The sequence below is a fragment of the Alligator sinensis genome, unplaced genomic scaffold (genome assembly GCF_000455745.1).
Source record: "Alligator sinensis unplaced genomic scaffold, ASM45574v1 scaffold611_2, whole genome shotgun sequence".
NCBI classification, from domain to species: domain Eukaryota; kingdom Metazoa; phylum Chordata; order Crocodylia; family Alligatoridae; genus Alligator; species Alligator sinensis.
In genome coordinates this window covers 4,601,610-4,628,568 of record NW_005841869.1, presented here as the reverse complement: position 1 = coordinate 4,628,568, position 26,959 = coordinate 4,601,610, and the positions used below count along the sequence as shown (strand labels likewise).

Below are 26,959 nucleotides of genomic sequence, written 5' to 3'. Positions count from 1 at the left end.
TTAGAACAAAAATTCCAACATTTATTTTAAATACAATCTGTGGTTATTGACCATAAGTAGATACCATTTATCTAAAAGTTAAGTAATGGGAGATTTTAGGATACATCTGTTCTTATCATCAATGGATGGAAATCTTAAAGAAGAAATAGCGAGCAAAGAACAAATGAGTTCTGCAATACCGATCACCATCAGCAGCAGGCAAACATTTATAAAGCCGCTGGAATTCAGCCAGCTTGAATTAATATATTATTTCCTCGAGCATTATTAGACTACCTTGAGAGATTGCTTGAGTTTCATCTCCCTCTTACCTGGCAAGCATAGGGAAACATTAAATGCTCCGAGTTGTGCCTCCAGACTGAAGTGGTACGGAAGTGATAAAACAAGAAAACATCTCTGATTAGAACAGTCCTTTTTATTTGGTCGTATCTCTACGCATTCTATATCGAAAAAGCAAATCTGTTTTTTAATTTCACACTAAGCTAAGAGGGAGAAACGCAACCAATGTCTTAGTAAGAACCTCAAATACATTTAGGGGCTGCTATACAAAGTGTTCTAAGGGCAAAAATGCTCCATCTCACCTCCGCACATCAACAATTATACTGTAAAAACTATGCTGGAGAGAGAGGCAGACCTGCAGCTCCTCCAAGGGAGTTTTCAGTTGAATCTGCTCTAAAATTTAAAAATCCTGTTTCTTAAACATACAAGAGACTCCAGAATATCTCTGAACCAAAGCATATTATATACTGCAGATAAATAACACACTTCAGATTAACATCAGCATTTAATCAGTAACTCCAGAAAATCTGAGTCTAGTTTCAACTTGCTTTTATAAGTACTGTGAACAAGGGGTCACAGTGATTCAGACAAGCTTTACTATAACTAACTAACTGCAAAAAAGCTACAGAAAAATGCAGCTAAGAAACACGTTGCATAATCCCAAAGGTAAAATCCTGGCTTTTTGTTGTTGTTGTTTTTTTTTTTAACTGAACGTTTTACAAAGCATTGATATCTTTGTATGTAACGAGTAGTTTTCCAAGCTCAGCTATCCAGAGGAAAGTGTTGCTAATGCTCCCTGCCAAAGGCGAGGAGACAGCCTGCTGCACGCCAGATTACTTTGGACTGCTGCGAGCTGTGACATCACCGTGTTAAAGTTTGGTTTCAGCCAGCCCTCCCCTCTACTGTTTGCGGTCAGGGGGAGGCCCCGAGTGTGTCTCTTGCTGGTGGATCCCTCGTACTTGTGGGAGGGGGAAAAGGGCTTATCCAACCAGAACTTGTCTACAGTACTTGCTGCATGCCTGGTGATTTTTTTCCTCCAGGATGTAAATCCACCACAAAGGAACTGAAGTTCAAATAAGGGTGCTTTAGTCTTGCATGAAACGATGGATTCAAAACTTTAGAACTGAAATGCTGGAGTTTCCTTTCATCGGCCACCGCAGCCCATTGTACCTCTCTGCCTATAGCATGGGGATGTACGGCTTCCATTTAGCAGCTGAGCTGCGTCTTCTTCTATAAAGAGACTTGAATCAATGAGGAAAGCAGGACTCTCTTACAACATCTAGGTATTTACTCTTCCAATTACAGTATTACATGTACAAATCTCCCAAGCAGCACAGGCTAGGTAGCAGTCACAGAAGAGACGTACTTTTGATGCAGCCCGCTACATGAAATGTCAGGATTCCTGTGGATGAGCTGTTCAGTAAACCTTTGATGAAAAGCACATTAAGGACTGAAGAAAGAAGCCAAAGGAAACGGTAAGAATGTTGCCATAATACAGCTGGTATACATTTAAGATATACAGATGTTTTCACATGGATTACATTGTTCCCAGCAGACAGAATAACTGATTTAAAAAGCCAGGCTTTCGTTCGCTGCTTTGTTTTGTTATGAAACTTATTACAATCTTTGTAATAGAAGTTTAATTAGCAAGTGCATAATGTCTATTAAATGAGCAAACATATGTGACTGGTACAAAGGTGGCCTTGTATAATACAATATGGGCTGTAGCCACTGATTTTTCTTGTGTTATACTTCTAATATAAAGAATGGATATTTGGTATGACTATTTTTGACACATTTTATAGTCAGACAATCCAGGACTTCTTGCTTAGCAATCAACTCTGAGAACATGAAGCTAATTTCACTCTCCTTTACTCTGCATTACTTTGTCTTCTTCTGAAAGTGACAATAGAGATGTAAAAGAAGTGTATGCTTTCCAGCAATTTTTTGACAATAATTCTGTCATTTATGCCTGCTTTTTGAAAAAAGCTGCTGTATTAAGTCAGGAATCATGTATTCTCTCTCTCCTATATTTAAGTCGGATAAAGCAGATAAAAATGTTTCTGAAAGTAACAGCAGATTCTGTAAAACATCCTGCTTAACCAAGCTTTCACTTCAAAAACAGAAACTAGCATTTATATGCACTTCCTTGTAAATGTAATATATACCGCCTTTATCAATTAAATACAAATATTTTTACAAGGAAAATAACAGTCAAAATTATTCTGATCTAAACTCTCTGGCAGGTCTTTATCGCATACTAGTAACAGGCTGAAAGACAGAGAGCTAGCTTGTTACGTGCTTTTCAGCAGAGATTGGATTATGTGGAAAATAAGGTGAGGCCAGCGTTAAGGGAAGTAAGAGCAAACGCAGTGCTCTCTTTCAGTAGCTACATTCCCAATCTGTGACAGCTCACTTCAGTGGGGCACAAAGAACAACCTATTAAATGATGCTGCCTCCTACATTTCTTAGTGATCCAGAAAAGAAAAGCATTTTTTGCACTTAAATGAGCTGTTTTCTCTTTGGAGGATAGAAGGCACAGGACATGTAATCCTTTGAAGTTTCTTGAAACAATTCCTACTATTTCAAAACAAGAGTTCTTCAAGAACTAATTAAAAACTCTCACTGCAGCACTTCATTAGTCATCCATTCCCCCAGCAAAAACACTTGATATTTTAAGAATGAAATAATGTTTTTGGAGTTACCGGCAACTTGAGCTAAGTGGAAAAAGTTGAACCTAAAACATATTACAACATATTTATCTGAAGTAGTTAATTTCAGCCAAAAGCTTAGCATGCCTTACATGGGAATTTAATAATTAATGGCACAAGAGACAAAGCAGTTCTCCCCAGCAACGCGTACATTTGGTGGCTGCAGCTTTTCCAGTTCGTCAATACATCATCTTTTCTGTAATTAAACTGTACTCTACGAATTTCAGAATTTTAGTTTGTTGTGAACTTTTTTCCATTTTCTTTAAAGAAAAACTGAAATAATAAGCTAACATGCTCTATAATTAAAAAAACTCTAATATTCCAGAAAGACGATTTGTTTGATACATAGGGATACCATTCCCCTAGAAAAGAAAAGAAAAGAAAAGAAAAGAAAAGAAAAGAAAAGAAAAGAAAAGAAGTTCACTCAATCAGAAAGTCCAAACCAATTAATCTTTCTACTCTTGGAAAGCACAGAAAAAAATATCACACTAGCTGTGACAGAGCTAAAGGACAATGAGATTTTGCTATCATAGCTTCACACCATTATACAAAAGAATTGCTGGAAAAGGAAGACGTAATGTCCAGGAATCTGGACAACTTTGAGAAAAATACAGAAATTGAGTTGTGAAATACAGATCTAATTTTTTTACCTGGTATTTGGAAAAGGCAAATGATCGCAAGGATTTCTGTAGTCACTGACTACCAAATTTTGCAGAAACAGGAATTGAGCTGATTCTTCTTAAATAAATGAGTTGGCACCCTAGTTCTATTAGCTTTTACAATCCAATTAATGGGTAAAATGTCTGCTTACTGCAATCTAAAATAATGCCACCTCAGTGTGATAGATGGGAAAAGCTTAGAAGATTTTACAAAAACATCCATTGCAGCTTTGCTGCCACTTCTCTTAAACTTCTCTTCTCCAGAAAGGCCCAGGTAACAAAGCTGTTATCACAGTCTAGCATGTGAACACATGGTCACCTATACAGGCTTATTTTTACACGCAGATATAGCATCTGATCTAACACTAAGCCTTTCATGAATTTGCCTTCATTTGTGCGCGTACATGATTGTGAGAGCTTCACAAAGCGCTGCATAATGTGCTGTTCAGCTCAGGAGCCTTCCCACCCAAACCTAAGCATGTATCAGTAGCTCCACTGCAATAAGAGCAGCCTATGGAAAGTGAGTGGTTCACCTGCTGACTAAACTTCAGTCATTCAATGATTTAGTAATCTGCTGCAAAATTAATCTGTTGGCATCTATACAGCTCAGGATGCTGTTTTTTTCCCCTCTTTTGAAGCAAGTATTTTAAAAGAGTCAATACCAGAACATTATGTGCTCTTCAGTAAGTGGTCATCTCCTCCTGCTTGTCACCTTATCTTTAGATGTTATCATCTATCTGGAATATTTCTGGAGTGCCAAGTTAGCAATTAAGTTATGTGCACTCAACTTAAAAGCCTTGCATCTAAGGATGGACTCTAGACTAAAAACCTTTTTGAGGCAGCAAAGGGTGAGAATAAGCTGGGGGCACTTGAGCATATGTTACCAGAAAGGTGAGCATATTGCAGTTATATAAATAAAACCACAGTATAGGGATGAAGAGAGAGAAATAGGCAATAATAAAAAGCAAGTTTGGGACAGGATCTTCCCAATGCAATTATAGTCCAGGTATTGTGTTCTGCTTAAAGAAATAGAAAATTATCTCCCTTGAACGCTCCAACCATGCAAACTGGGAATCCTATTTTGTTCTACCCGGCTGCTCACTCAAGAGGTCCTGCTCAAGTGCAAACACTCACTTAAAGAAGATCTCTTTTTTAAGACTTATCAAAAGGCCAGCATAAAAAGCTGCCTCCTCAACTCGTAACCCAACTTCCAAATTCTTTTTAACACTTAGTGAGACGAAATGCTGATTCCTTCATTTCTGAATTGGAAATGTATTCTCAGCTCCTGGCATTAAGCAGTTAATGTAAAGCAGATTTACTTAGCCAGGCTCTCTGATGTACAGTTATTGTACTGCAATCTGTAATGTCACCAAAAGTCACTGGAAATCCCCTTGTGTAGTATCTTGGCTTAAGGAAGGAAAATCGCTGTCCCTGTAAAAGCAGCCCCCTGGGGTGGATACGGCGTGATATATCCCTCACACAAAAGCAGCATTTATGCAGCCCAGTGCATGAGGCTTTCATACCAACTTGTCTCTGGTTTCATAACCATACACTGCACGTTTAAAAAAAAAGAGCAGCAGAAAGTAAGTCAGCTACCCCTACCTACTGGCACATTTTAGGCTCACTGCCTACAGCAGTATCCCCATGAAGGTGAAGATGGATTGGTCTCCCTTGGTATGAAACCTATGGCTGATTCATTACACACAGTATTGCCTCAGTTGAAGTTTTCTAGACAATGGTTATATCAACTCATCATTTTCCTTTTGCATTGCTCTGAAGGCTCACAGCAGACAGTAATTAATTTAAATCTTAAAATGTTTTCCCACTTGCACGAGTGAAAATGATTTGTGATTTTTATCCTATTCAATAGTATACTAGAACTCAGTGATAGGCATGATCCATCCTTCCTGTGGTCTCTGCTGGTTTCTAAAGACAGACATTTAAACTGTGGTGGGAAGACCAGAGCTGGACTCCATAAAAATGTATCATGAAATCCTATTCCTTCATTGGCTCAAAGTTTAGATGGCACAAAAATCTTGTAGCATTAGATATGTTCCAGCTACAGTAACAATAATACATCTCAAACTTATCTTTTTCTTCTTGGAAGTGCATTACAAATACTAACTGATTAATTAATGCCACTAACTATCTGATCTATACGCTGCACTCCACTGTACTATGGGGTTATAAATATGGTCGTTGTCACAGAATCTCAATGCTGTAGAGAGCACATACAGCGAGGAAAAGGAAAAAAGGGAAAACATCTGTGTGTGTATATTTTGTAAAAATGAGAAACTGAATTCTGAGGGGCATTATCATAACCACCTGCTATGCAAAGGAACAGTTTAAGTACAAGATATGCCTTATCCCTATAAGTAATGTCTAAGAAAACACCCCTGAGAATGTCAACTTTAACGCATCTTTTTAGGATAAACTGAGTGACAAAACGTGTAACGTTGTACGTTGTGACACAGGTATGCATGCAACTTCACTTAGAAAAATATTACAACCTCATTACCATAAGGTTATGACAAAATGCATGAGGTGAAATACCTACTTAGTTTCAGATGGCAAACTGCTCAAGTCTTGTGGAATCCCATTTGTGTGTTTTCAAATATTCCAAGTAATCAAAGTGCAATATATTTTGACTGAGCTAGAAAGGTCCTACAGAAATGCCCTACAGTGCAAACAGCGCAATATGGAAAATAATTCCCAAAGTTTTTTTTTCTTTACATGCAACTAGTAAGTCCAAAGAAAATACCTTTTATTTGCTTTTCCTTTTCAGGGAGAGGGAGAAAAAAACTGAAAAACATATAGCATCTTTTTCTGGAAGTTTGTTTTTTCCTCATCCCTCAGATGACACGAATACTCTTCAGCTGTTTCCCCTGAGGTGCAGTTAGTTTAACAAACAGTGATAAACCAATTCATTATTAACTACTGCAAACCATCCACAGAGCTACGCTAAGGCTTGGTCTACACTTCACAGTTTTGCCTGCATAACTGCGGAGGATAGGAGAATACCAACGCGGCTTTGCGGGCAAAAGCCTCAACGTAAATAACATTACACTTGCAAAACAAATAATCCTTTGCCATTCGGGGACCCGGGGTCAGTTCTATGGGATAGGAGCTCCTCCCATGGCTAAGCTGCTTGCAGAGGAGTTCACATTTGTGTGGGACAGGACATGTTGTCTGACCAGGCTGCTTCTTTGGAAGCAGTTATGGCAATTCACACCGAAACTGTGGGCAATGCCTGCCTTTAAATTCTGTGGCTTTGCATAATAGTGGACTTTAGGTTCATGGAGTTAGGAAACAAGGACAGCACTTAAAAGTTCCTGGCTTTCAAAGGCACAATCGTTTTAGTTTAAGAAACCACACAGGAAGGTGCTGCAGGAAATAAGATGCTCAAGAAGCAGAAGGGCCCTTGTTCTTGTGACCAGGGCTAGAATACAGGTAAAATGTCTGGATGGGGTGGGGTGGCCAGATACCAGAAGGGGACTTCTATCTGCGTGTCCTGGGTCAAGTGGTGCCCAGCCCTCGCGCCTCAAAACCATGACTGACTGAGGGAAACATGTTGGACTTGGCAAGTGGGGGGTGGCCAAGATGCAGCTCTACTTATGGGGAAAGAGGGGCAACAGCTAACGCAAATACTTGGCAGGAATCCAAAAAGCTGAGCTGGAGCATATATAAATGCAAAATCTCACAACAAATCTAGATAAAAAGTGAGTCTCTTGTACATCAATAAAATATCACGTTCGCTTCCACAAGTAATTTGAGGTACTGACGACTGAAGTGTCTCAGCCTTCCCTAGGCCTGTCTAGACAGCATTCGCTCGTTTGTCCCGTTCCCTGCCTTCTCCTCGCCGAGCACGTCCTGCTCTCCTAGAGATTCGCTGCACGAGGTCTGTTCGGCAGACATCTTGTCTATAGAGCTGTTTTCATCCACTCCGAGAAGTCCTTACTCATGTAGCCAATCTCACAGCGGTAACAAAAGCTAATAGTCGGCACTCGTTCTACACAGTTATTCACAGACAATTTTCATTGAAGAAGTACAGGCAGCAACAGTGAAGAAAAAACGTGATTTGTGGACAGCCCACAGGGAAAAGTGTGTACTTTGTAAAACTAGTGTCCAACTGCTGAATAGTAGCTACAATGAAGGAACATGAACCCAATGTAAGGAAGTACCCTGCGGGAAGGCACAAGAGACACAGTTTGGGTCGTCTTGTGTTAAGATGAAGACAATGTACTGAATTTCCTTTGCTCCCCTACAATTCTCTAAAAGAGAGAAAAGAATTATTATTGGAGAATAACAACAAACTCTGAGAATTTGCTTCAGCCTGAAAAAGGAACATTCACCCCAAATTCTGCAGTCGATTAAAGCCATGAGGCAAGAGGGACACAAGGGAACTCAGCAGAAAAAATGAGTTTCCTTTCATGGGTCACAATAAATAGAGTTTGCGAGGAAAGAAGGCCTGCAATTCACATATGGAAATAAAAGCCTTTTTTACACCTACCATGCTGGAGACATTTGCAAGAATAGTTCATCTGTGTGGAAATACGAGTCCTGGAAAACTGCCAGGGTCACTAAGTGTGACCTGCTGTGCAAATGCTGGTTATGCAAGTTAAAGCTGTCTGGGGTCATTTTAATTTATGTTCCCAATTTTTCTAGGATTTCAAATAACTTTGCCTTAAAGAATACATGGAACTTGTTTGCAGCAGCCAGTTCTTTTCCCCTTTGGGCACGCTGAACCCCAAACTTGTCTCTGACAGGTTGTCAAGACTCCTGCCAAACACACACGGAACAATCCCTTGCTAGCTACAAAAAATAAGAGCGAGTTTCATTCAAATTCCACTAAAATTGGAGAAATGTCGGGTATAAACACCTCTCAGATGGATCGACAAGGATCACAGCTGCTGACATTTGCTTCAATCGCTACTGAAACGTACTGAACACATCTGAGAATCCGTCAGCTCTTTGGTTCATACCAGAGCAACGTTAATGACTGACTGAGCAGTCGCTCACAATACCTGGATACGAGCGCACGCACAGTCTCAAAGAGATGAAAACAACCGTGCCACAGACCCTGAGCACCCCCTTACAGGAAATGACCTTCTGGAAAATGTGGAAAGTAAATGTTATATATCAGCGCAATACATTTTGGTAAGTTGTAGCTCACAAAACTAACGTCATCAGATGCTGTGATGTGATGCACCTGATGAAGTGAGCTGCAGCCCACGAAGGCTTCTGCTGCATATACATTTACTGTGGTTACTTTACACGGTGCAGATCTACCCTGCCTTCTACCTGGCTTCACACTAGCACAGTTAGCTACGTCTCTCTGCTCAGTTCGAGTGCCAGGCACCCAAGAGCACCCAGGAGCAGGAAAAGCCTTGCTTGTCCCCTACAGCCCCAAATGGTACCTTCTTACTGTAGATAAAATGTTTAGAGTAGGCATGCTTAACCTCCAGCCCACGGGCCAAATGTGGCCCATGGAGCCATGGCACCCGGCCTGAAAAACTCCCCAGGGGTCAGGAAACTTGGCAGCAGGGTAGCAGTGGCAATTAATACTGCCACCCTCCTCCCCTGACAACCCCCAAGCCCCACCACAGGTTGGGGCGAGTTAAACCTCATTCCCCCCACGGATTTGGGTCGGGGCCGGGCCACATGCCCCTCCCTCACACACAGCTGGTTGGGCCCTGCCATGACTGCCTTGGGTGCCAGACTGGGACCAGTGACCAGATCCAGCCTGCAGATATATTGGGCACTGCCCATCTGGCCCACCAGCCTAAAATCTTGAGCACCACTGGTTTAGAGAATCTAACTACCAAGTCTTTAGCGAACATGTACAAGCTACGATTCTGGCACTAGAACGGACGGCAGCAATGGTCACAGTACTGCACGCCTGTCCGTAGCTGGGAAGATCCTCCCCCGCGTTCTCTTCAGAAGACCCGCTGCCCTTGCTGGGGCGATTCTCCCCAAGTGCTGGCACGCTGTCAGGCCACTCAGAGGTACAACAGATTTGTTGATAGACAGCTGCAGGCGAGCCATGAGCAACACAGATCTTTACATGGCCTTCACTGTCCTGAATAGAGCCTTTGATTCAATCAACCGAGAGGCCCATTGGAAGACCTTGATGAGATTTGGACGCCTGACAAAATTTGTTACCATTATCAGATTTCTTCAGTATGACATGACAGCAACTGTCCGAAGTAATGGCTTGGAAATGGACCCCCTCACTATTAGAAACAGGTCAAGCACGGATGTGTAATTGCACTAACACTCGTTCATCTATACCGCAGCTATTTCACATCTCACTGCTGACAGAATCCATGTGGAGTCGGCATCCAGTATTGCATGGATGAAAATCCCTTCAACATCAACCGGTTACGCTCCGAATCCAAGAAAACCAACATCTCCATTACTATATTCAATAGGCTGACGACTGTGTTGCATGTGCCCACACAACTGAATGCTCCAGGTCACTCTTGAATGCTTCTCTGAAGTATATGAAATGCTTAGATTCACTTTATGAAGCTAAGATACTTTAACAACTCACCCCAAACCAACCAGTTGCTCCTCCACATACTACAATTAGAGAGCAATCCTTGGAGTACATTGAGCACTTCCCCTAGCTGGGTAGCCACCTTTCCCAAAAAGTAAACGTGGGTGTGTCTACACTTCGCCATACGGCAACACTGCTACAGAGCTGTGCTTTAGCACTTCCTTTTGGAAATATGAGAGCACAGCGCACGGTTAGATTTTGCTGCTATGTTGTCAAAGCAGCGCGCTATCCCGGGGGAGTGCACCACTACAGCGACGTGGCTGGAGATTACATGTAGACTCAAGTGATTGCTACGTCACCACAGCACGCCATGCAGTGATGTAGCACGTTATGTCATGTCGCTGTAGGGTGACGTGCACACATGCCCATAGATGACAATATTTAACACCAGATAAAATCAACCAGGCTGCCTTTGGATGTGTTCACTCTGAAATCATGTCTTCAGTGATCATGACATCTGGATCCAAACTTCTCATCTACCAGGCTGTTGTCATCCATACCCTACTGCATGGGTGTGAAACTTGGATGCCACAACAAACACCTGAAACATTACCATCAGCAACCACTTCAGAAAATCCTCCATATTAATGCCAAAGACAGAAGAACGAACGCTAGCGTTCTGGCTCGAGCGACACCACCGGCATTGAGGCCATGTTTATATGGCACTAGCTCTGTTGGGCAGGACCTGTCGTAAGGATGCTTGACAACCAGTTCCCAAAACACGTCCTATACTCTCAACTCACTGACGGTCACTGCTCTAGAAGTGGGCAAAAAGAGATTCAAGAACACCTTGAAAGCCAATCTGAAGAAATGCAATATTAACATTAATACGGGGAGACAGAGCCAATGAACCATCCCCAATGGTACTGTGATGTATGACAAGGCACTGATCGTTCAGGTGAAACCTGCCTCACTACGGGAGGGAGAGACAAAAGCAAAGGAAAGAGATGTGACCCAACACCATGACTCCTTTTTCCTGCAACTATCTACAGTGTCTGCAGTCAAACACGTGGATCTCAGATCAGCCTCCTTAGTTATCCACAGCCTCATCAATGACTTCCTTATGTACTGGAGGAATGCCCTCCCTGTACCAAGGGACGGCTGATGACTACTTGGCCAAATTACTGAAAACAAGAGCCACATCACTCTGCCCGAAGGGCCGAGGTACTCCAGAACAGGGGGAAGAACTCTGTAGGACAAACTCAGCAGGTCCAAAAGGCTAGACGAATGATGTGGGGCTGGTTTGCAGGCCAAATCAGGCCCACAGACCAGCCCTGCACTCTGGACCCAGTGCTGAACCCTACCCCAAAAGCCACAGGGAACAGCAGAGGTCCATGTCTTGAAGGATCAAATCATAGGCTTCCCGAGGAACAGGTCCCTTTACAACATGAAAACCAAATCTGGCCCCATAACAGTCATTTCATTTTCCAACTGTTACTATGCCCTTGCTTACAAGTGTAATGATTTCAGTATACTAAATCTGCCCCTCAGATAGACTGTTTTTGTCATCCAAGTTATGAATAGTTACCTCGTGTGAAATGCTTTATATGTATAAGAAAACGTAACCACAATGACATATTGGTAAAGAAAGGAAATCAAACCAGGCATTATATACTGAACAAACTTCACGTTGTATTATTCTCATGTAAACCAGATTACCCATACATACACACAAATGCAACATGTTCTCACAGTACTTTCCAAGGTTTTCATTGTTCTTTAGGCCCCAAAATATCAGCTAAAATACCAAAGTCAGAATAAAAAATTGTATGTGGTGAAAAAGACCAACAGACGTTTTGTCTCTATATGCCTATTAGAAGTCATATAGTCCTTTTAAATTCATCACAGTCCTAACGGGAGTTACTATTTGCACATAGCGAAGCAAGAATCATTCACAGAGGCCAAGAAAAAAATCCTAATTTCATGAGAAAGAAGCCAATTATCAGCTATGTGCCCACATGAGAATAATACAAGTTCACGAAAATGAAGTCATGCCTGGGCCTATGAAATACACAGTGCAGGTTATTTGCTGCAAGGATTTCCAATGAAGATCACTATTCTTCCTTAGAACGCAAAGAAAAAACATAACCTAGAATATCATAGGAGCGTCTCGATTTCTCACGCATTAAGGGCAAACTGGTTTTCATACAGATTCCCTAGGAAAAAAGAAAATAAAAAGCACAAACTGTGATACTGTAAGTCAGGTGACTTAGCCTATAGATGACAATGCATTTGTGGCATACATTTTATCCATCTCTAGCCCTAAAATACTGAGTTGTAAATTACTATAAAATCGTAATAAATAATTAAAGGTATATATACACTTTAAGAACTTTTACACGATTCCAAAAGCACTATAGACTTGGAGATCTTTTTCTCCTTCACCATTAGAGAGAGACATAACATGATAAATGTTCAGAAAAATATGCTATTTAGCAACAAAACACTGGTACAGATTTGCAGTATTAAAGAGCCAACTGGTTGCACAGTTGAAAATGGAATCGCCTGAGGAAAGTCTATTTGTCCGAGTGATCCCAGCGCACACGGCTGAGAGGCTGCTGGCGACAAGCATTTGGCAGCTGAGGCAGTACAAGAGGGATCCATTTGGGTTAGCTTGATGCTTTGAGGATTAAGAATCAAATCACCCCCAAATGATATTATTAGTGTAAAGGTGAAATATTAATAGGTCAAACTGATGTAAAAGGGCAAATATTAATGGGTAGGACTCTTGAAAACAAATAAGTTAGTACCTATTGTTAAGGCAGACTGCTATTAGAAGGAGCACAAAGTGAGCAACGCTGTCCTTGTGAGACTCGCAACACACATTTCAGATGAAAAGAAGTTCCAGTTACTCTGACCTGTAAAATCACCAGTCAAAAATGTTCAAGTTTAATGTACACAACGTTCAGAGGTCCAAGTTTCTAACGAATAAACGTGTGAAAGATAAGTAATCGTGTAGAAATTTCTCTGGTTCAATACAGTTGTGGTTCAAAAATTGTGGTTTCAATTTATCCAAAACTGTGCAGTTTGAGGTCGAAGGCTACTAATTAAGGTAAAATAACACGTAGTGGCCATACTGTGTCAAGCTGCATGTCATGCGAGTCCTGCATCACATTTAGTATCGTTAATCAAGTTTCCACTCAGAGCTTGGGAACGCAGACCCTGGGCATTGTTGTGTATACTCGGAGGGTTACCTTTACTGTAGCGTGTATTTAGGTTTATTTTTTTAGTTTACTTTTGATAAATGCGCCAGTTGCTTATCTTTTTCTTGGTATTATTTCCTTTCATTACTTATTGTTTGTTTATTTTTAAACAGATTTTTTAAAAGGGCCTTTACAAAAGAAAAATATCCCCCAAAATAAAGGATCATGAAGGCAACAAGACTGACCTGGTTAATCTTAATTGCTATCATGGGAGCCACGGCAAGCAAGCCACAGGAATTTGAAGACAACGAAGAGGGCACAGAGCAAGAATTCATTTACATGAATAGGTATAAGCGGTCCCCTGATACACAGGACAAATGCACTTATACCTTTATTGTACCTCAGCAGAGAGTGACGGGTGCCATTTGTGTCAATTCAAAGGAGCCTGAGGTTCTACTTGAAAACAGGGTGAATAAACAAGAATTAGAATTACTTAACAACGAACTTCTAAAGCAAAAGAGGCAAATAGAGACTCTTCAGCAACTGGTGGAGGTAGATGGTGGGATAGTAAACGAGGTTAAACTCTTAAGAAAAGAGAGTCGAAACATGAACTCTCGGGTCACACAACTTTATATGCAGCTACTGCATGAAATCATCCGCAAACGAGACAATGCATTAGAACTTTCCCAACTTGAGAATAAGATACTGAATCAAACTGCTGACATGTTGCAGCTTGCAAACAAATACAAAGACTTAGAGCACAAATACCAACACTTGATGACAATTGCCAATAATCAGTCTATAATTATTGCACAACTGGAAGAACACTGTCAAAGAATGCCATCCATAAAGCCAATACCCCAGCCGCCCCCCCCGCCAAACAGAGTGTATCAACCTCCCACTTACAACCGTATCATTAACCAAATATCTACCAATGAGATTCAGAGTGATCAGAATTTAAAGGCTCTACCACCAACTCTACCAACCATGCCACCAGTTACAAGTAGTCCAACTTCAACTGATAAACCATCTGGTAAGTCATTATGGGAATCACTGGATTATAGCTATACTAATATACAGTGATTAACAGTGTAATTTCTAGGGGGAGAAAGTGGGGCTGGGGTGGCATGGGCACTAAGGGACAAGGTTGACAGCCCTGAGGTTGCAAATTTGAGGCCATAGCAGAAGCACTCATGGTGTGACCCTGTCAGATTTCTGCAAATTCTACTAAATACTTTGGCATGCAAGGATGTGAAAAAGGAAGGTAAGAGCACATTATTTTATTAAACAATAATGCGAGTGGAGGAGCTCACCCTGAGACTAATAATATTCAGAATATTGGGCCAATCTACTGGGAGAATCCACAGGGGAATTATCAATCCTTTTGTTAGGGGTTTATACCTTCTGTTACTGGCTTTGCAGCTTGGGACTAAGACTGGACCTGCAGCTCCTTTGCAAAGTGCAGGTAGTGCCAGCAGCTAAGAGTGCTTTAACATTCGTGTTTGGAGACAGGAAGAAACCTTGTTACAGTGAGTCACCCCTCTTCACTTGGATCACATTACCACCACTGTACCCACATTAAGACCATTTAAAAACTTCAGCTCTTGTTGTAGCCCAGTTTTAAGGCTGCTTCTCATGAAGCACAGTGCTTTGTTCTCTGAGAGTTGCACTACCTCCCAGTTTGTTTTGGGTTCAATGTCAGCTATTAATTTCACTGCAAAAACCTTAAAAGATAGGTTGGGTCTAGGATATCCCAGAGATTGGCCTTTCTTGGAGCCTCTGAGGGATTCTGGCTAACCCTTCTTTAAGAACAGGGATGTTTCACATTTCAGAGTCACACTCTGGCTTTGACTTCTAACTCACCTTGTCCTAGCCTGAAATCACTGATCTTTGGGGTCAAGCTGCACCTTATTCCTCTCCCCAGGCTTTTTCCAGGGAGATGATGAACAGAGAAAAACAAGCATCTGGGTGGGAGAGTTTTGTGAGGGAGTAGGCGTGATTTGGGATTATTATGTTTCTTAGGTGTTAGGAAAGGGTAGCCGTATTCTAAAAACCAAAGTCCATCATCTAACAAGTAGTAATGACCAAGTTGCTGTTTGACACTCTGGTCATATGGGGCCAGATCCAAAGCCCATTAAAAAAAAAAAATCACTGGTAAGACTCCCACTAATTCAGATGGACTTGTGATCCAGCCAGTCACTCAAAAGGTTGGTGCCCGAGACAAAAAAACACCGCTTTCCTGTCCCTCTTGGGTTACTACCCTAGGAATGTAAAACAGGAAGACGTGACTTCACTTCAAACAGCATTTGATGGTTGTTGCAGTTTTTCCATTATTAACTTCTTATTTCCATGCATTTCAGTGGCTTCAGGCTAAAACATGATGCACAAAGTATTAACCTGGGAGCAATTAAAACATGAAAACAAGAACAGCCAAAACACTGTTCAATTTATAGTACTGGGTAAAAGTCAGTTTCTGAAACACTGGTCTCTGGCTGTTCTTGAAATGTTACATATACTACAGTTCCTAAGATTAAAATAAACTGGATTGGGACCACCTCCATTTAACTCCTGAGTGCCTAGACTCTTTACTTTTAGTCACAGTTATTAAGTGACACCCTCTTTTTACTAATACAAATAATACTAACAAAATAATCCCAGGTGATCCCCTTCGACCTGCATTCTGCACCTGCATGAGAGAGCAAAGGTGCCGAGACCTACAGCTGTAAAACATCACACCAGGTTTAGTTTGCACTTGTGTTAATTTGTATTTGCTGCAATCATTGACCTCTTTAGGAACTTCACCCAACATTACTCCCACAAATGGGTTAATTATTGTAAGCCTGAGGCTCAGGACCAGCGGTGCTTAACCTTCTGGTCCTGTGGGCTGGAAAGTAGCACAGGGCTGGTTTGCAAGCTGGATCCCGCGGGAGGCATTGGTCCATGGGCCAGATAAAGCATGGGTTTGGTGCATGGGGGTCAGTCACCCCACAGACGTGATCTGGTACAGCAACCACAGGAAGACAAACTCATACACAACAGCTCTGATCCCTTTTAACCAGTTGCCCACTCAGTCATCAGATGTAAAACGGCATCTGGGTGAAAACATGGTCCCTCGTGACCCCAGGCTCCTTATGACTGACCAGTGACACTGGTGCAGCTTTAAACTGTAGCTCTGCCACAAGCCCTGAGTAACCCTAAGTAAGAAGCAGTGAAAATCTCCACTGCCTCCAGGAGCAGGTAGCAATTAGGTGTTTATATCCACCTGTTGTCTCTTGACTGACTCTTGGATTGTAAGCTTGTAGGGCAAGGCCTGTCTTGTTCGGTGCTTGCAGAGCATGCAGAACACGGGGGCCAGGGTAATACCAACAGACAAACAGTAGCAGATTTGGCTCAGAGCACAGTCCCCGGTTCCTTCTTCCACTGTGAAGTAAAGGAAGCTACATCAACTCCAACCTTTGGACCAGTGGTTTCCACTGGCAAGCTGGCTCAGCTGTGCTGTCTAGCATGTGTGTAGGAGGGGTGTGAGGGGCTCACTGCCACCCCCATTCTCATCCCCATCTGCTCCCATTCCACCATCACTGTGGGAGGAAGCAGAACAGCTCCACAAAGCTCTCCCCCAAGCGCGTGTCTTGTACCTGCATGACAGGCAGGAGCACAGGAGGCAAAAGGGTCCTGACATGTCCCTTAGGGTGTTCTGGGAATCCTGCAATCATTTTGATTCCCTTCATGTGTGATAGGAGCAAGAATGCATGCACCGCTGAACACATACACATTACAAGCATAGCAAAAAGATCAATCCTTAAGTCGGCCAAGTCGGCTTTCAGCTTTCATTTTCAGAAACAACCAGTGATTTGTGTGTGCCCAAGATGATCCACCTAAAAGGGACCTGGTTTTCAGAGATGGGTAGTTAAATATTTTCCCCAAAATAAGAGGCTTATTTGGGTGTCTGAAGCCTGGCAATCAAGAACTGCAATATGCCATGAGCACAGGAGGTGCACACTTTTATTCCCAGCATTTTCTGGAGGGTCTTTTCAAACCCTCTGAGATCATCAGGTACTCTCCAAATTAACTGACAACACAAGGAGACTCACATTTCTTTTAGGAAATAATTAGGCCAGATGATGCAGTGGCTTTGGGCAGATGTTTCATTCTAAAACCCACTTCTAACAATGTATTGCTACACAGCAGATGTTCTTGCAATGTGCCCACAAATACATGGACCTAATGGCTATGCACCTACTTAATCAGAAAAACCTGGCTCCAATTCAATGGGAAAAAACAAAGTTGTTTTACTATGCACATAACTGTCAGTACAGGAGGAAGGTCTTATTAAAAAAGTAAGTCTTGCATTTAGACTGCAAAAATCATGGTCATGCTCAGTGAAGCCTCCTTTCATGAAGTACCCCATAGCCAGGTTTCTGTGTCCCATACACCTATGATTCCAGTCCATCTCCTCAACTTCTTTTGGGTCACTGTACATAACAGAGCTTGAGAGATTGATTTTCATTAAATATTACAGTGATATGACCAGGAAGAAAAAAAAAAGAGAACAACTGGTAATTAAGTAAACTAGTCAACGAGGAACAGTTTTCATTTATGGTGCCAAGAAAACCCTACGGGAATCAGCAGCATTTCCAGAAGGGGTGCAGTGGCGCAACTGCATCCCACTTTCTGACCACGTGGCAGGAACGGCAGCTGGGTGCCGAGTTTGACAATCAGTGCCATTCTGGAAAATAGATGATCTATTGCCATCAAAAGCAGTTCCAGGATTTTGCAAAGTGGGGTGCAGAAGCAGCAACTGGTGCTGCAGGGGTGGCTGTTCAGCCTCCTTCTGGGCATGAAATCTAATGTTTCCCATATCTAGCCATTTTACATAACACTTATCTAGCTTTCTCCTGATAACGCCTACTGGCGTTTGTTATTCCACTTTGCCAATACTTCTTTCATTTCTGGCACATACTTTCAACATACAAAGGAAGAATATTTGTCCAGAAAAACAGAATTAAAAGGATATGTATTTCACAGATGTGAGGAGCAGAGAAAACATGTTATATTAAATGATGGAAACAATGAGTTAGTGGGCATAAATCAAAGTACCAGAACTACACGGTGTTATCAAGATAATAACAATGATACATACCTTGTATGCTAATTCACGAAATTCAACATTGTCTAGCTTGGCAAAGAATCTACCAAACCACCTCCTGGTGCAGGACGCTAAGATCCGCCCAACTAGGACAGTCCGGTTCCTCAAGCCTAATGGGGAATCCGAGCACAGTTTACCAACTGGAAAATTATCTGACAGTTAAAATAATTTAGGAAACTGAACCTAGCAGTCTCATTTCTCCAGGAAAGGAGAAACAAACTGTTGAGTACAAGAGTATGAATACTATATCTGCTAGCACTTGTGTGGCACCGCTGAACAAATACCAAAATAGTACCCACATCGTTCTTCTATGCACTAGTGGGGTTCGTTAAAAAAAAATCTATCTATCTATCTATTGTCATTCTGATGTTCAGTGGTCTCCAAGGATTTGCTTAGGAAAGGGACAGCATTTAAAATTAGCTAACCTTTAAGATTATATTAGCCATTGCCTTCTACTGGCAACTGAAGAATGACACACTGAATCATGGTGCTTGCTAGCCATGCAGTAGTACAGTATTAGGCAGTATGGTAGATCTAGAAAGGGAGACCCTATTTCACAGAATGTAAAATGTTATTCTCCAGAGAGTCAGGTGCAACGCGTCTTCCTGGTACCCATCTGCTCGTTGTGCAACTGCCTACTTACGCTTTCTACCAATAGTCCATGCACGTTCTGTAAGAGACCCTTGCAGTGCAGTTTCAGGTAGTAAAAGTGAGTAAAAAAGAAGAAAAAAATAAAGAAACAGAGAACTGCGACAAATGACTACAGGGAGGATTTAAACAACATACCAGTTCCAAAATTATTTCTACTGTTGTGCTATGTGAGAAAAGGATTAAAGCCTACGAAGTAGGATTAGGTGAACAGTTAACTCTATTTCTTGGTTACAAGTGTAAGAATAAGATACGCTTGCCCAGCAGAAACCATTTTTGTGGAAAAAGGAAAGCTGCATGTTCTGAAATACAGATTTTGAGATTCCAGATTCCCTCATTTATCAGAGAAAGAAAGAGGTTTGTAATGAATCATCTTATCGCTAAAGACGACACAAACCAGTTGTGCCAAGACTTCGCCAGAGTTGAAATAAATTAGTAGGCATCATTAAAGTCACCATGAATTAGAAACTTCTGAGCTGTGTCCATATATGCTGGCAGGGGGTGTTAGTTCTAGGTGGAAAGAACATTGCCAATGTGATGTAGGCATTTAGAAGAAAGGGCAGCACAAATCTGTAGTTCCACGTCCTTTAATTTCTTCTTCTTTTTTAATTTACATGATATACAAGTTTAATTTCTGGGAAAGCAATTTCTACTTAACACAACTTTCCTTTCCAAGCAAGACACAGGAAGTGAAATAGCACTAGAGGAATACTTCTATCCACTTTTACACAGCATGCCTTCCCAACTAAGAATCAATATTCCATCAATTGAATCCACTTTTCAGTTTTAGCCAAGACTCCAAATTAAAGCAAAATAGCTCATCATCATATTAATTTATTATATTGTAGTAGGAGAAATTAATTTCTAGTAAGATTGCACTTTTTCAAAAATAGTTAAGTAGTGTGACGTAAGAGTCTAACTTAATGCATAAGCAAAATCTAATGCTTATCTGTGTGAAAATGGATGCGAATGCAAATATTGTTTGTTCAGTTAGTAACTGAGGCCCCCCTACATGTTGCCACAATACAAGTACGTAATAAAAGTACTACTTTGACACTTTAAAAACATTTTGCTGATAGTATTTGAAAATAATGGCATAATTCTACAGAGACACGGATACAGTATACCAACATGAGACCGAAAATGCAAGCTGGGTATTTTTCCCCCCACATTCATAAAGGCTAAAACATGGTTTCTATATACAAAGAATGCGCCAACATTTAAAAGAGAGATATAAATAGGCTATATACAAAGAATGCGCCAACATTTAAAAGATAGATAAAAATAGGTTTGACTTGGGTACTATATCATAAATTTACCAGGAAAGGTTTGGGTTATATTTCAATAGATACATCATAGTCTGTTTTTAGCTCCCATCATATTTTAGGGGAACGAGAAGTGATGGCTGTATAATGAACAGCACTAGCAGAATGCACTGGAAAAATGTTATGTAGATATAGTGCAAAAAAATTGGTTAGCTCCATCATACACTTCTAGAAAAAAGAACATTTGTAGATGTTGCTGTAAAAATGTACAAGTATCTTTGGAGTTCAATAATTTGTGTTACATGAATTGTACACTGCACAAGTTAGGGGCACATGCTTTGGTTCATGTATTTGCCAAAATGGTCATATTTTACCGTAGAGCAGTTTATATAAATTGCCCTGACACTTTTGCTGCCTGGTTCTTCAGGAAAATAAAATGTAATAGTTTTGTTATTCTGCTTTGGTTCTGAGGAGAGCGACTAGTAATTATAAACATAAAACAGCACGACCAATTTTCTCCTTCATTCTCATCTACGCTGCCTTCCTTTTCATTCCTAATCAGAAATGACAGCAGTTGGATAAAACTACTTCTCAACCCACTGGATATGCAACAAATGTACAGCAATGTGAAGTTATATACAGAATGAGACAACTCGCTGTAAACCAGTGAGGACCAACCTTAGAGGCACTAAGCCACACGCTGTCATATTATTTTATTTACCATTTTACTTTCCTGTTCACCTATATAAAAACATGACTATTTCCAGTCTCTCATTTGACTTCTTGCCAAAGCGATAAGGTGCTCACACAAACTGCCAGAGGAGCTCTTCCCACGGGCACACCGTGAATCCATAGTGCTGCAGCCTACGCAGCTGAAGGGCTCAACCCAGTCTAAGAGGCAGAGGAACGCAACGGGTAGCAGAGTCTTTGGGGGTCCAAAACAACTAGCACTATTTAGTCTGTCCACTGGGTAAAAATGCTAATGTTCAGTAAAAGCTTCAGACCTTCCCAAATGAAAGCATGCAAACAAACCTCCCTCCCCCTCCTGCTCTTGTGTGAATTTGTTAAAATCCTTTGCTAACGCCACAGTACGTTTTGGCTGGGCCTGGTACCTTCACTTACCGCACAGACCCCACCCCATGTTCACTTACCGAGTGCCATTTAAAGCAACTGCCAATATACCCATACTCGCAACGATTTCCAGTATTAATTGTTAGACACTATTTAGCAGAAGTTTTCAGTGACTGCAGAGATGCAACTGTGAGAACAGTCAGTCCCCTTCTCCAAACAAATTAATTAAAAATATGCTTGCTTTGGGTAAAACCCTCATTTTGTTACTAAACTGTACAAGAATGTGAAAAGGAAGTCTAGTAAATCCTCTATCACTATTTCATAAAACTATTAAAAGATGGAAAAAGCTGTGTATTACAGCTCAGGCTCCCAACGTGAACAATAAATAAGGTCCGGTTGAAAGAGATCCAATCCTTTGAAGACCGATATTGAGGCAATACACTCCATGCCAGCCCACAGCTCTGCGCTTCCAGCAAATCGGCAATGACAGCGTTTCTCCGAGTCTGAAATGCGGAGCAGAACCCCTCTCCCCACGAGTTAAGACAACACAAAGCGAGAGTTGGTTTCTTGGGTGCTTGGCTAGTCCAGGCAGTCCAGGCTTTTGTAAACTGACCAAAGTTACAAGCCAGATCACAAGCACAGAGGGCAGCCCAGGCTCAACATACTTAAGAATACACAGCAAGGTCAGATTTTTTATTGACAGGCTTCACATTTTTTTTCACATAGAAGCCGAGTGTTTTCATATCAGAAAACTTTTCTTTGAAATGATTAGTCTTTTCAAAAGACTCAACTCCGCAGAAATTGATGCCTTGCAGGCTCCATGAAATGCAAAACATAATCCTGTGTTAACTCCCAGCAAATGGGTTGGCTTTATCTGTAATTTCTATGATAACAGAGACTTAAATCAGTTTATTTATCCATCTAACATCCCCCTCCCAAGTACATCATGCTACATATTTGAATCATCGTTTTAGCTTGCCTTCAGATGTCAGGTTGACTCTGCTAAATGCCTATGTTGGCATTGTGCTGCTGATTCTATTGTTAATAGCCATGCCAATGTTATTTTTGGCAGCTGCTCGGATGGAAACCCATAATGCAGAATAGAAGCCAAAGTCAACTTTACCCTTTTGTTTTCCAAAGGAAAAGAGTATCTGTTTGTGGAAACTCAGGTCTGTTTTCTTTACAAAATATGATCAACACTGTACTTCAGTAATCCTTCAGTACCTTAAACCCCATCTGGACTACTTGAGCACTGATAACAACTTGACCATTTTCTTGTGTCAGCTGATGCGGTAAGACTGGCAGCAGAAGAAAGCAGTTTATCTAGTACTTCCACCTACAATCTATGCCCCGAGTGAGTGGGTCCTGAATTCAGGAATGCTTGTGATAGGCCTTTTGCAACACACTTGACTGTTTTCATGGGCTAACTTACAAAGGAGTTTTGTAAGAACATCAACAAAATACAGGACTCTAATAAAGAGTAGGTGGGCACTTTTTAATCACTCAAAGCGTTTTCTTGGACGTGAGCTCAAATCCTGCATCAAGCACCATGTTATAGGAAAACCTTTCCACACGGGTTATTTTTTTCCTGCTGCAGTTTTTCCTGCTTTAACTTCTAGTCTCTTTTATATGTTCCAGATATAATTATGCTGTAGTTATGCTCATGTTTTTATGGACTTTAAATTAACTTCAAAGTACAGGAGAAGTTTTTACTCTGTATGCAAGTCCCAGTTTCATTTCTCTTCCCATTCTGAAAGTCACATTTAAAAACCCCAGCTGCAGCCAGCTGACATGGGAGCACGGACACTTGTGCTCCTGTGCCACTCCAGATGTGTTCAGAGATCTCAGCTTTGATGAGGCCTTGGGGCGCATATGCGTACATCCCAATACACCTGTTATGAATCTTTGGCTATTAAAGGCTGGATGCGAGCAAGGGCCAAGCAAATAAACTACAGGGAAATAGGTATAAGACTTCCTGCTTCCCAAGCTGAAGCGGCAGACAGGAGGGCCTTTGGATCAAGTTTGTAACAGAGCAGGGTCTCTCCACAGGAGAGAACCAGAATGCGTCTTCTCTTCTCTCTTGGCTGATCAGAGCTGGGACAGCCTAAGGTGGAGAGTACCCAGTACTTCGAGTTTATTTACTCTAACATATCAAAATTAAATCAGCCTCAATGAACGTGGCTTGATATAGATGCTTACCGAGACTTTTATTTTACCGTCCCAGAGGCAGAGTTCGCTTTTGGGTTTATAAATCACAAAGCAGTAAACCCCAGCTATGCCCTGCGTGCTCCATCTCAGAGCATGACTTTGCTAAAACAGAAAGAATTGGAGCGGATATTTCAAACCCTGCGTGTTTAAGGGGGTTCAGCGTCCCTGACCATGGGTGCAATAGGAAGGATCTTTCCCATAAGCAAACAGTCAGCTGTGATTTCCAGTGGTTTTACCTGGCTACTCTGTCACTCTAAGGGTGAATGAAGTTATATGTTACACTTAGACCACACTAAGGGCACTTTAAATGCAAGCACCTGTATGTGAAAAAGCTTGTTAACTCATGCTAAGTGCCCTCATGTCTTGTATCACCTGAAAGCACCCAAGACTGATACATTAATGCATCGGATAAAAAACATACATAACTTCTTTTGTCAGTGAACAAGTAAAAGGGCTTAAGAACCTATAAGAGATGTTCCATTACTTTGTGACTGCAGTGTTTGTTCTGGAACAGGACCGTGGAGAGACTGTCTGCAAGCTCTGGAAGATGGCCATGACACCAGCTCCATCTATCTGGTGAAACCTGAAAATGCAAACCGACTTATGCAGGTGTGGTGTGACCAACGGCATGACCCCGGTGGTTGGACAGTCATTCAGAGGCGGCTCGATGGATCAGTTAACTTTTTCAGGAACTGGGAGACGTACAAGGTTAGGACAAACAAGACCAGTTATTTCCTCTTCACAAAAACCTTCTTGAAAACACTGACTTGAAAAGGAACTGTAGAGCCAGGCCTTAGCTTAGCTGGAGTGGGGAAAAAAGGGTTCTAGTTTCATAGTAGTTAGGGGTCAGAAGGGACCTGAATAGATCATCTAGTCTAACCCACTGCCACTGGTTGGAGCACACGCTGGGATCACATGACCCCAGACAGGTGATCATCCAACCTCTTTTTGAATTTACCCAAGGTAGGAAGGAGCGAGGACCACTTCCCTAGACTTCGACACCTAGTGAAAGAAGTACTTTTTATAAGGGATATACACACTTGTGTTATTAAAGCATGCTCCAAACAATGAGTTTGAGGGAGCAGTAAGAGACTTCTGGGTCAGCTAATTCCAGGATTACTCACTGCATGGTCTCCTGCACCTCGAGATGTTTGTAACGGCTTCAACTGCAGCAACACGTACCAGGCATGGGTGAGGTTGTGAGAAGGAGACTTGGAGCTGGGCTTACTCTTTCAGATGCGGTCCATGAAGCCATTATGGGGATGCTACAATGATTCTATAGCAAAGGCTACACTGAGGTTTACACTTAAAACACATATACAACAGTAATCCATTTGTCTCTTTCTTCACAGCAAGGATTCGGTAACATAGATGGAGAGTACTGGCTGGGTTTGGAAAATATTTATTGGCTAACAAACCAAGGCAACTATAAACTGCTTATAACAATGGAAGACTGGTCTGGTCGAAAAGTATTTGCTGAATATGCCAGTTTCCGACTGGAGCCAGAAAGTGAATATTACAAGCTGAGACTGGGCCGTTACAATGGCAATGCTGGCGACTCTTTCACTTGGCACAATGGGAAGCAGTTCACCACTCTGGACAGAGACCATGATGTATACACAGGTGAGAAGTGCTAAAGAAAGACGGCAGCTCATAAAATCCCGTAACAGAAAGTTAAAATCTTATCATTAGAAAAAGTTACAGAAGTCGAAAATAAATCATGCATAAATTGCTCTGGTAATTTAATGACTTTCACGAACATCGACAGCATGACCAAACAGAAGGACTAATTGACCTGTACTTGCAGGGATTCAGATGCAGGATAGAAGCTTGTAAGAGGAAGGCTTCATCTGCTTTGCCTTTCACTACATAAAATAAATAAATGTACACATTTGATAAATTTAAAAATGTGTAGACCAGAAGTAGTTTAGCTAGCTTGTTTGCTGCAAGACTGTGCTTATCCTTGTACTGACCAGCAGTCTCTCTCCACAGGTAACTGTGCTCATTACCAGAAAGGAGGATGGTGGTACAATGCCTGTGCTCACTCGAATCTTAATGGAGTCTGGTACCGGGGAGGACATTACCGCAGTCGATACCAAGATGGTGTTTATTGGGCTGAGTTCCGGGGGGGATCATACTCACTAAAAAAAGTTGTTATGATGATCAGACCAAACCCCAACACATTCCACTGATTTGTTTTCCCTTCTCTTAACTTGCCCTTTAAGACAGAACGATGAAATATCTGCAGTAGCTGCACGTGCCATCTGGAAGACAGGCGACCCTCGCCATCTGCGGGGGATACGAGAACGTATCCCCCGTGAATGGCGAAATCCACGGACGAGGCACTGTGTTCACGAACGCCGTCTGCGTTCATGCACTTAGTGCCTCCGGCGGCTGGGGGGGGCACGGCTCCTCTGGTGACGGTGGGAGCGCCAAGCGCAGAGCTCCCGAGGAGCTCCTTTAAGTGTATTTAAGAAGCGGGTTCGGCATTTGCAAATATTTGAAACTGCCAATGCCAAACCCACGGATAGCGAGGGTTTCCTGTACATCTTTTCAACTGCAAGGAATGTAAGATATTGTATATTTACTGATACAGTTTGAGGACTTGTATATTGTATTTTCAAGAATCATTCCAGCAAAACACTACAGAACTTGCAGAACACCTCTCTTTGTGACAAAATTAATTTAGGTTCTTGCTTTTAGAATTGGCAGTTGAGACGGACTGTAGATAACCTTTGTTTTTTATTTCCTGTAAATTAAGTTTTGATGATTAAAATTCTGCCACAATAACTAAATATTTTTGTATGTTATATTATGTATAAATATTCTCAAATGCAGGAGATACTACAAACTGTACAGCAAGAGTTTTTATTATTGTTGATAGGAATCATTTGACACGGGAAACTGCATCCTTTGAAACTAGATAGCTGGTACACGTACTGTAGAACATTAGTGTGAGTATTCCTAATTTAATCTTTGTTAACTGTTGTCATGAACAAAGGGAGCGGCAGCGATTTCAGTTTGTGAGCAGGCACCCAAACGGTTACCACAGATCGCGGCAGTCGGCTACACTCACTCCAAGCTGATCTTTCATTCAAGGAAGGGAAATCAGTGTTGCTACACAGAACTGCTGACTGTACATGCATTTGGAAAGGTAACTAGATTTGTAATGGCTGTTGCACCTCTCAGCCAACGCTAAGAACTGTGCGTCACATAAAACAAGAGCCTCTGGGTGTTTAGAGACATGTTTTGGGGGGAGGGGGCGCTTTAATT

The 26,959-nt window shown here is 41.6% G+C and overlaps 2 protein-coding genes across 3 annotated transcripts in view; one reads left to right on the top strand and one right to left on the bottom strand.

Annotated features, from left to right (window-relative positions):
* RALGPS1 (Ral GEF with PH domain and SH3 binding motif 1) overlaps positions 1-26,959 on the bottom strand; it is a 203,037-nt gene that overhangs the window by 98,373 nt on the left and 77,705 nt on the right. The gene's annotated exons all lie outside the window — the stretch shown is intronic.
* On the top strand, positions 1,218-26,953 carry ANGPTL2 (angiopoietin like 2). Of its 2 annotated transcripts, none has more exons than XM_025194573.1 (5): positions 1,218-1,559; positions 13,522-14,381; positions 24,201-24,394; positions 25,039-25,309; positions 25,679-26,953. In XM_025194573.1, the coding sequence occupies exons 2-5, from the start codon at positions 13,574-13,576 to the stop codon at positions 25,876-25,878; spliced, it is 1,473 nt and encodes a 490-aa protein (XP_025050358.1). In that variant the 5' UTR covers positions 1,218-1,559; positions 13,522-13,573; the 3' UTR covers positions 25,879-26,953. The 2 variants fall into 2 exon arrangements, with proteins under 2 accessions (XP_025050358.1, XP_006016991.1); XM_006016929.3 differs by having other exon boundaries at positions 1,219-1,751.

Coding starts and splice junctions, on each gene's coding strand:
- ANGPTL2 (XM_025194573.1), top strand. CDS start 13,574: ATGAAGGCAACAAGACTGACCTGGTTAATCTTAATTGCTATCATGGGA. Junction 14,382..24,200: donor TTCAACTGATAAACCATCTG/GTAAGTCATTAT, acceptor GTTCTGGAACAG/GACCGTGGAGAGACTGTCTG. Junction 25,310..25,678: donor AGACCATGATGTATACACAG/GTGAGAAGTGCT, acceptor CTCTCTCCACAG/GTAACTGTGCTCATTACCAG.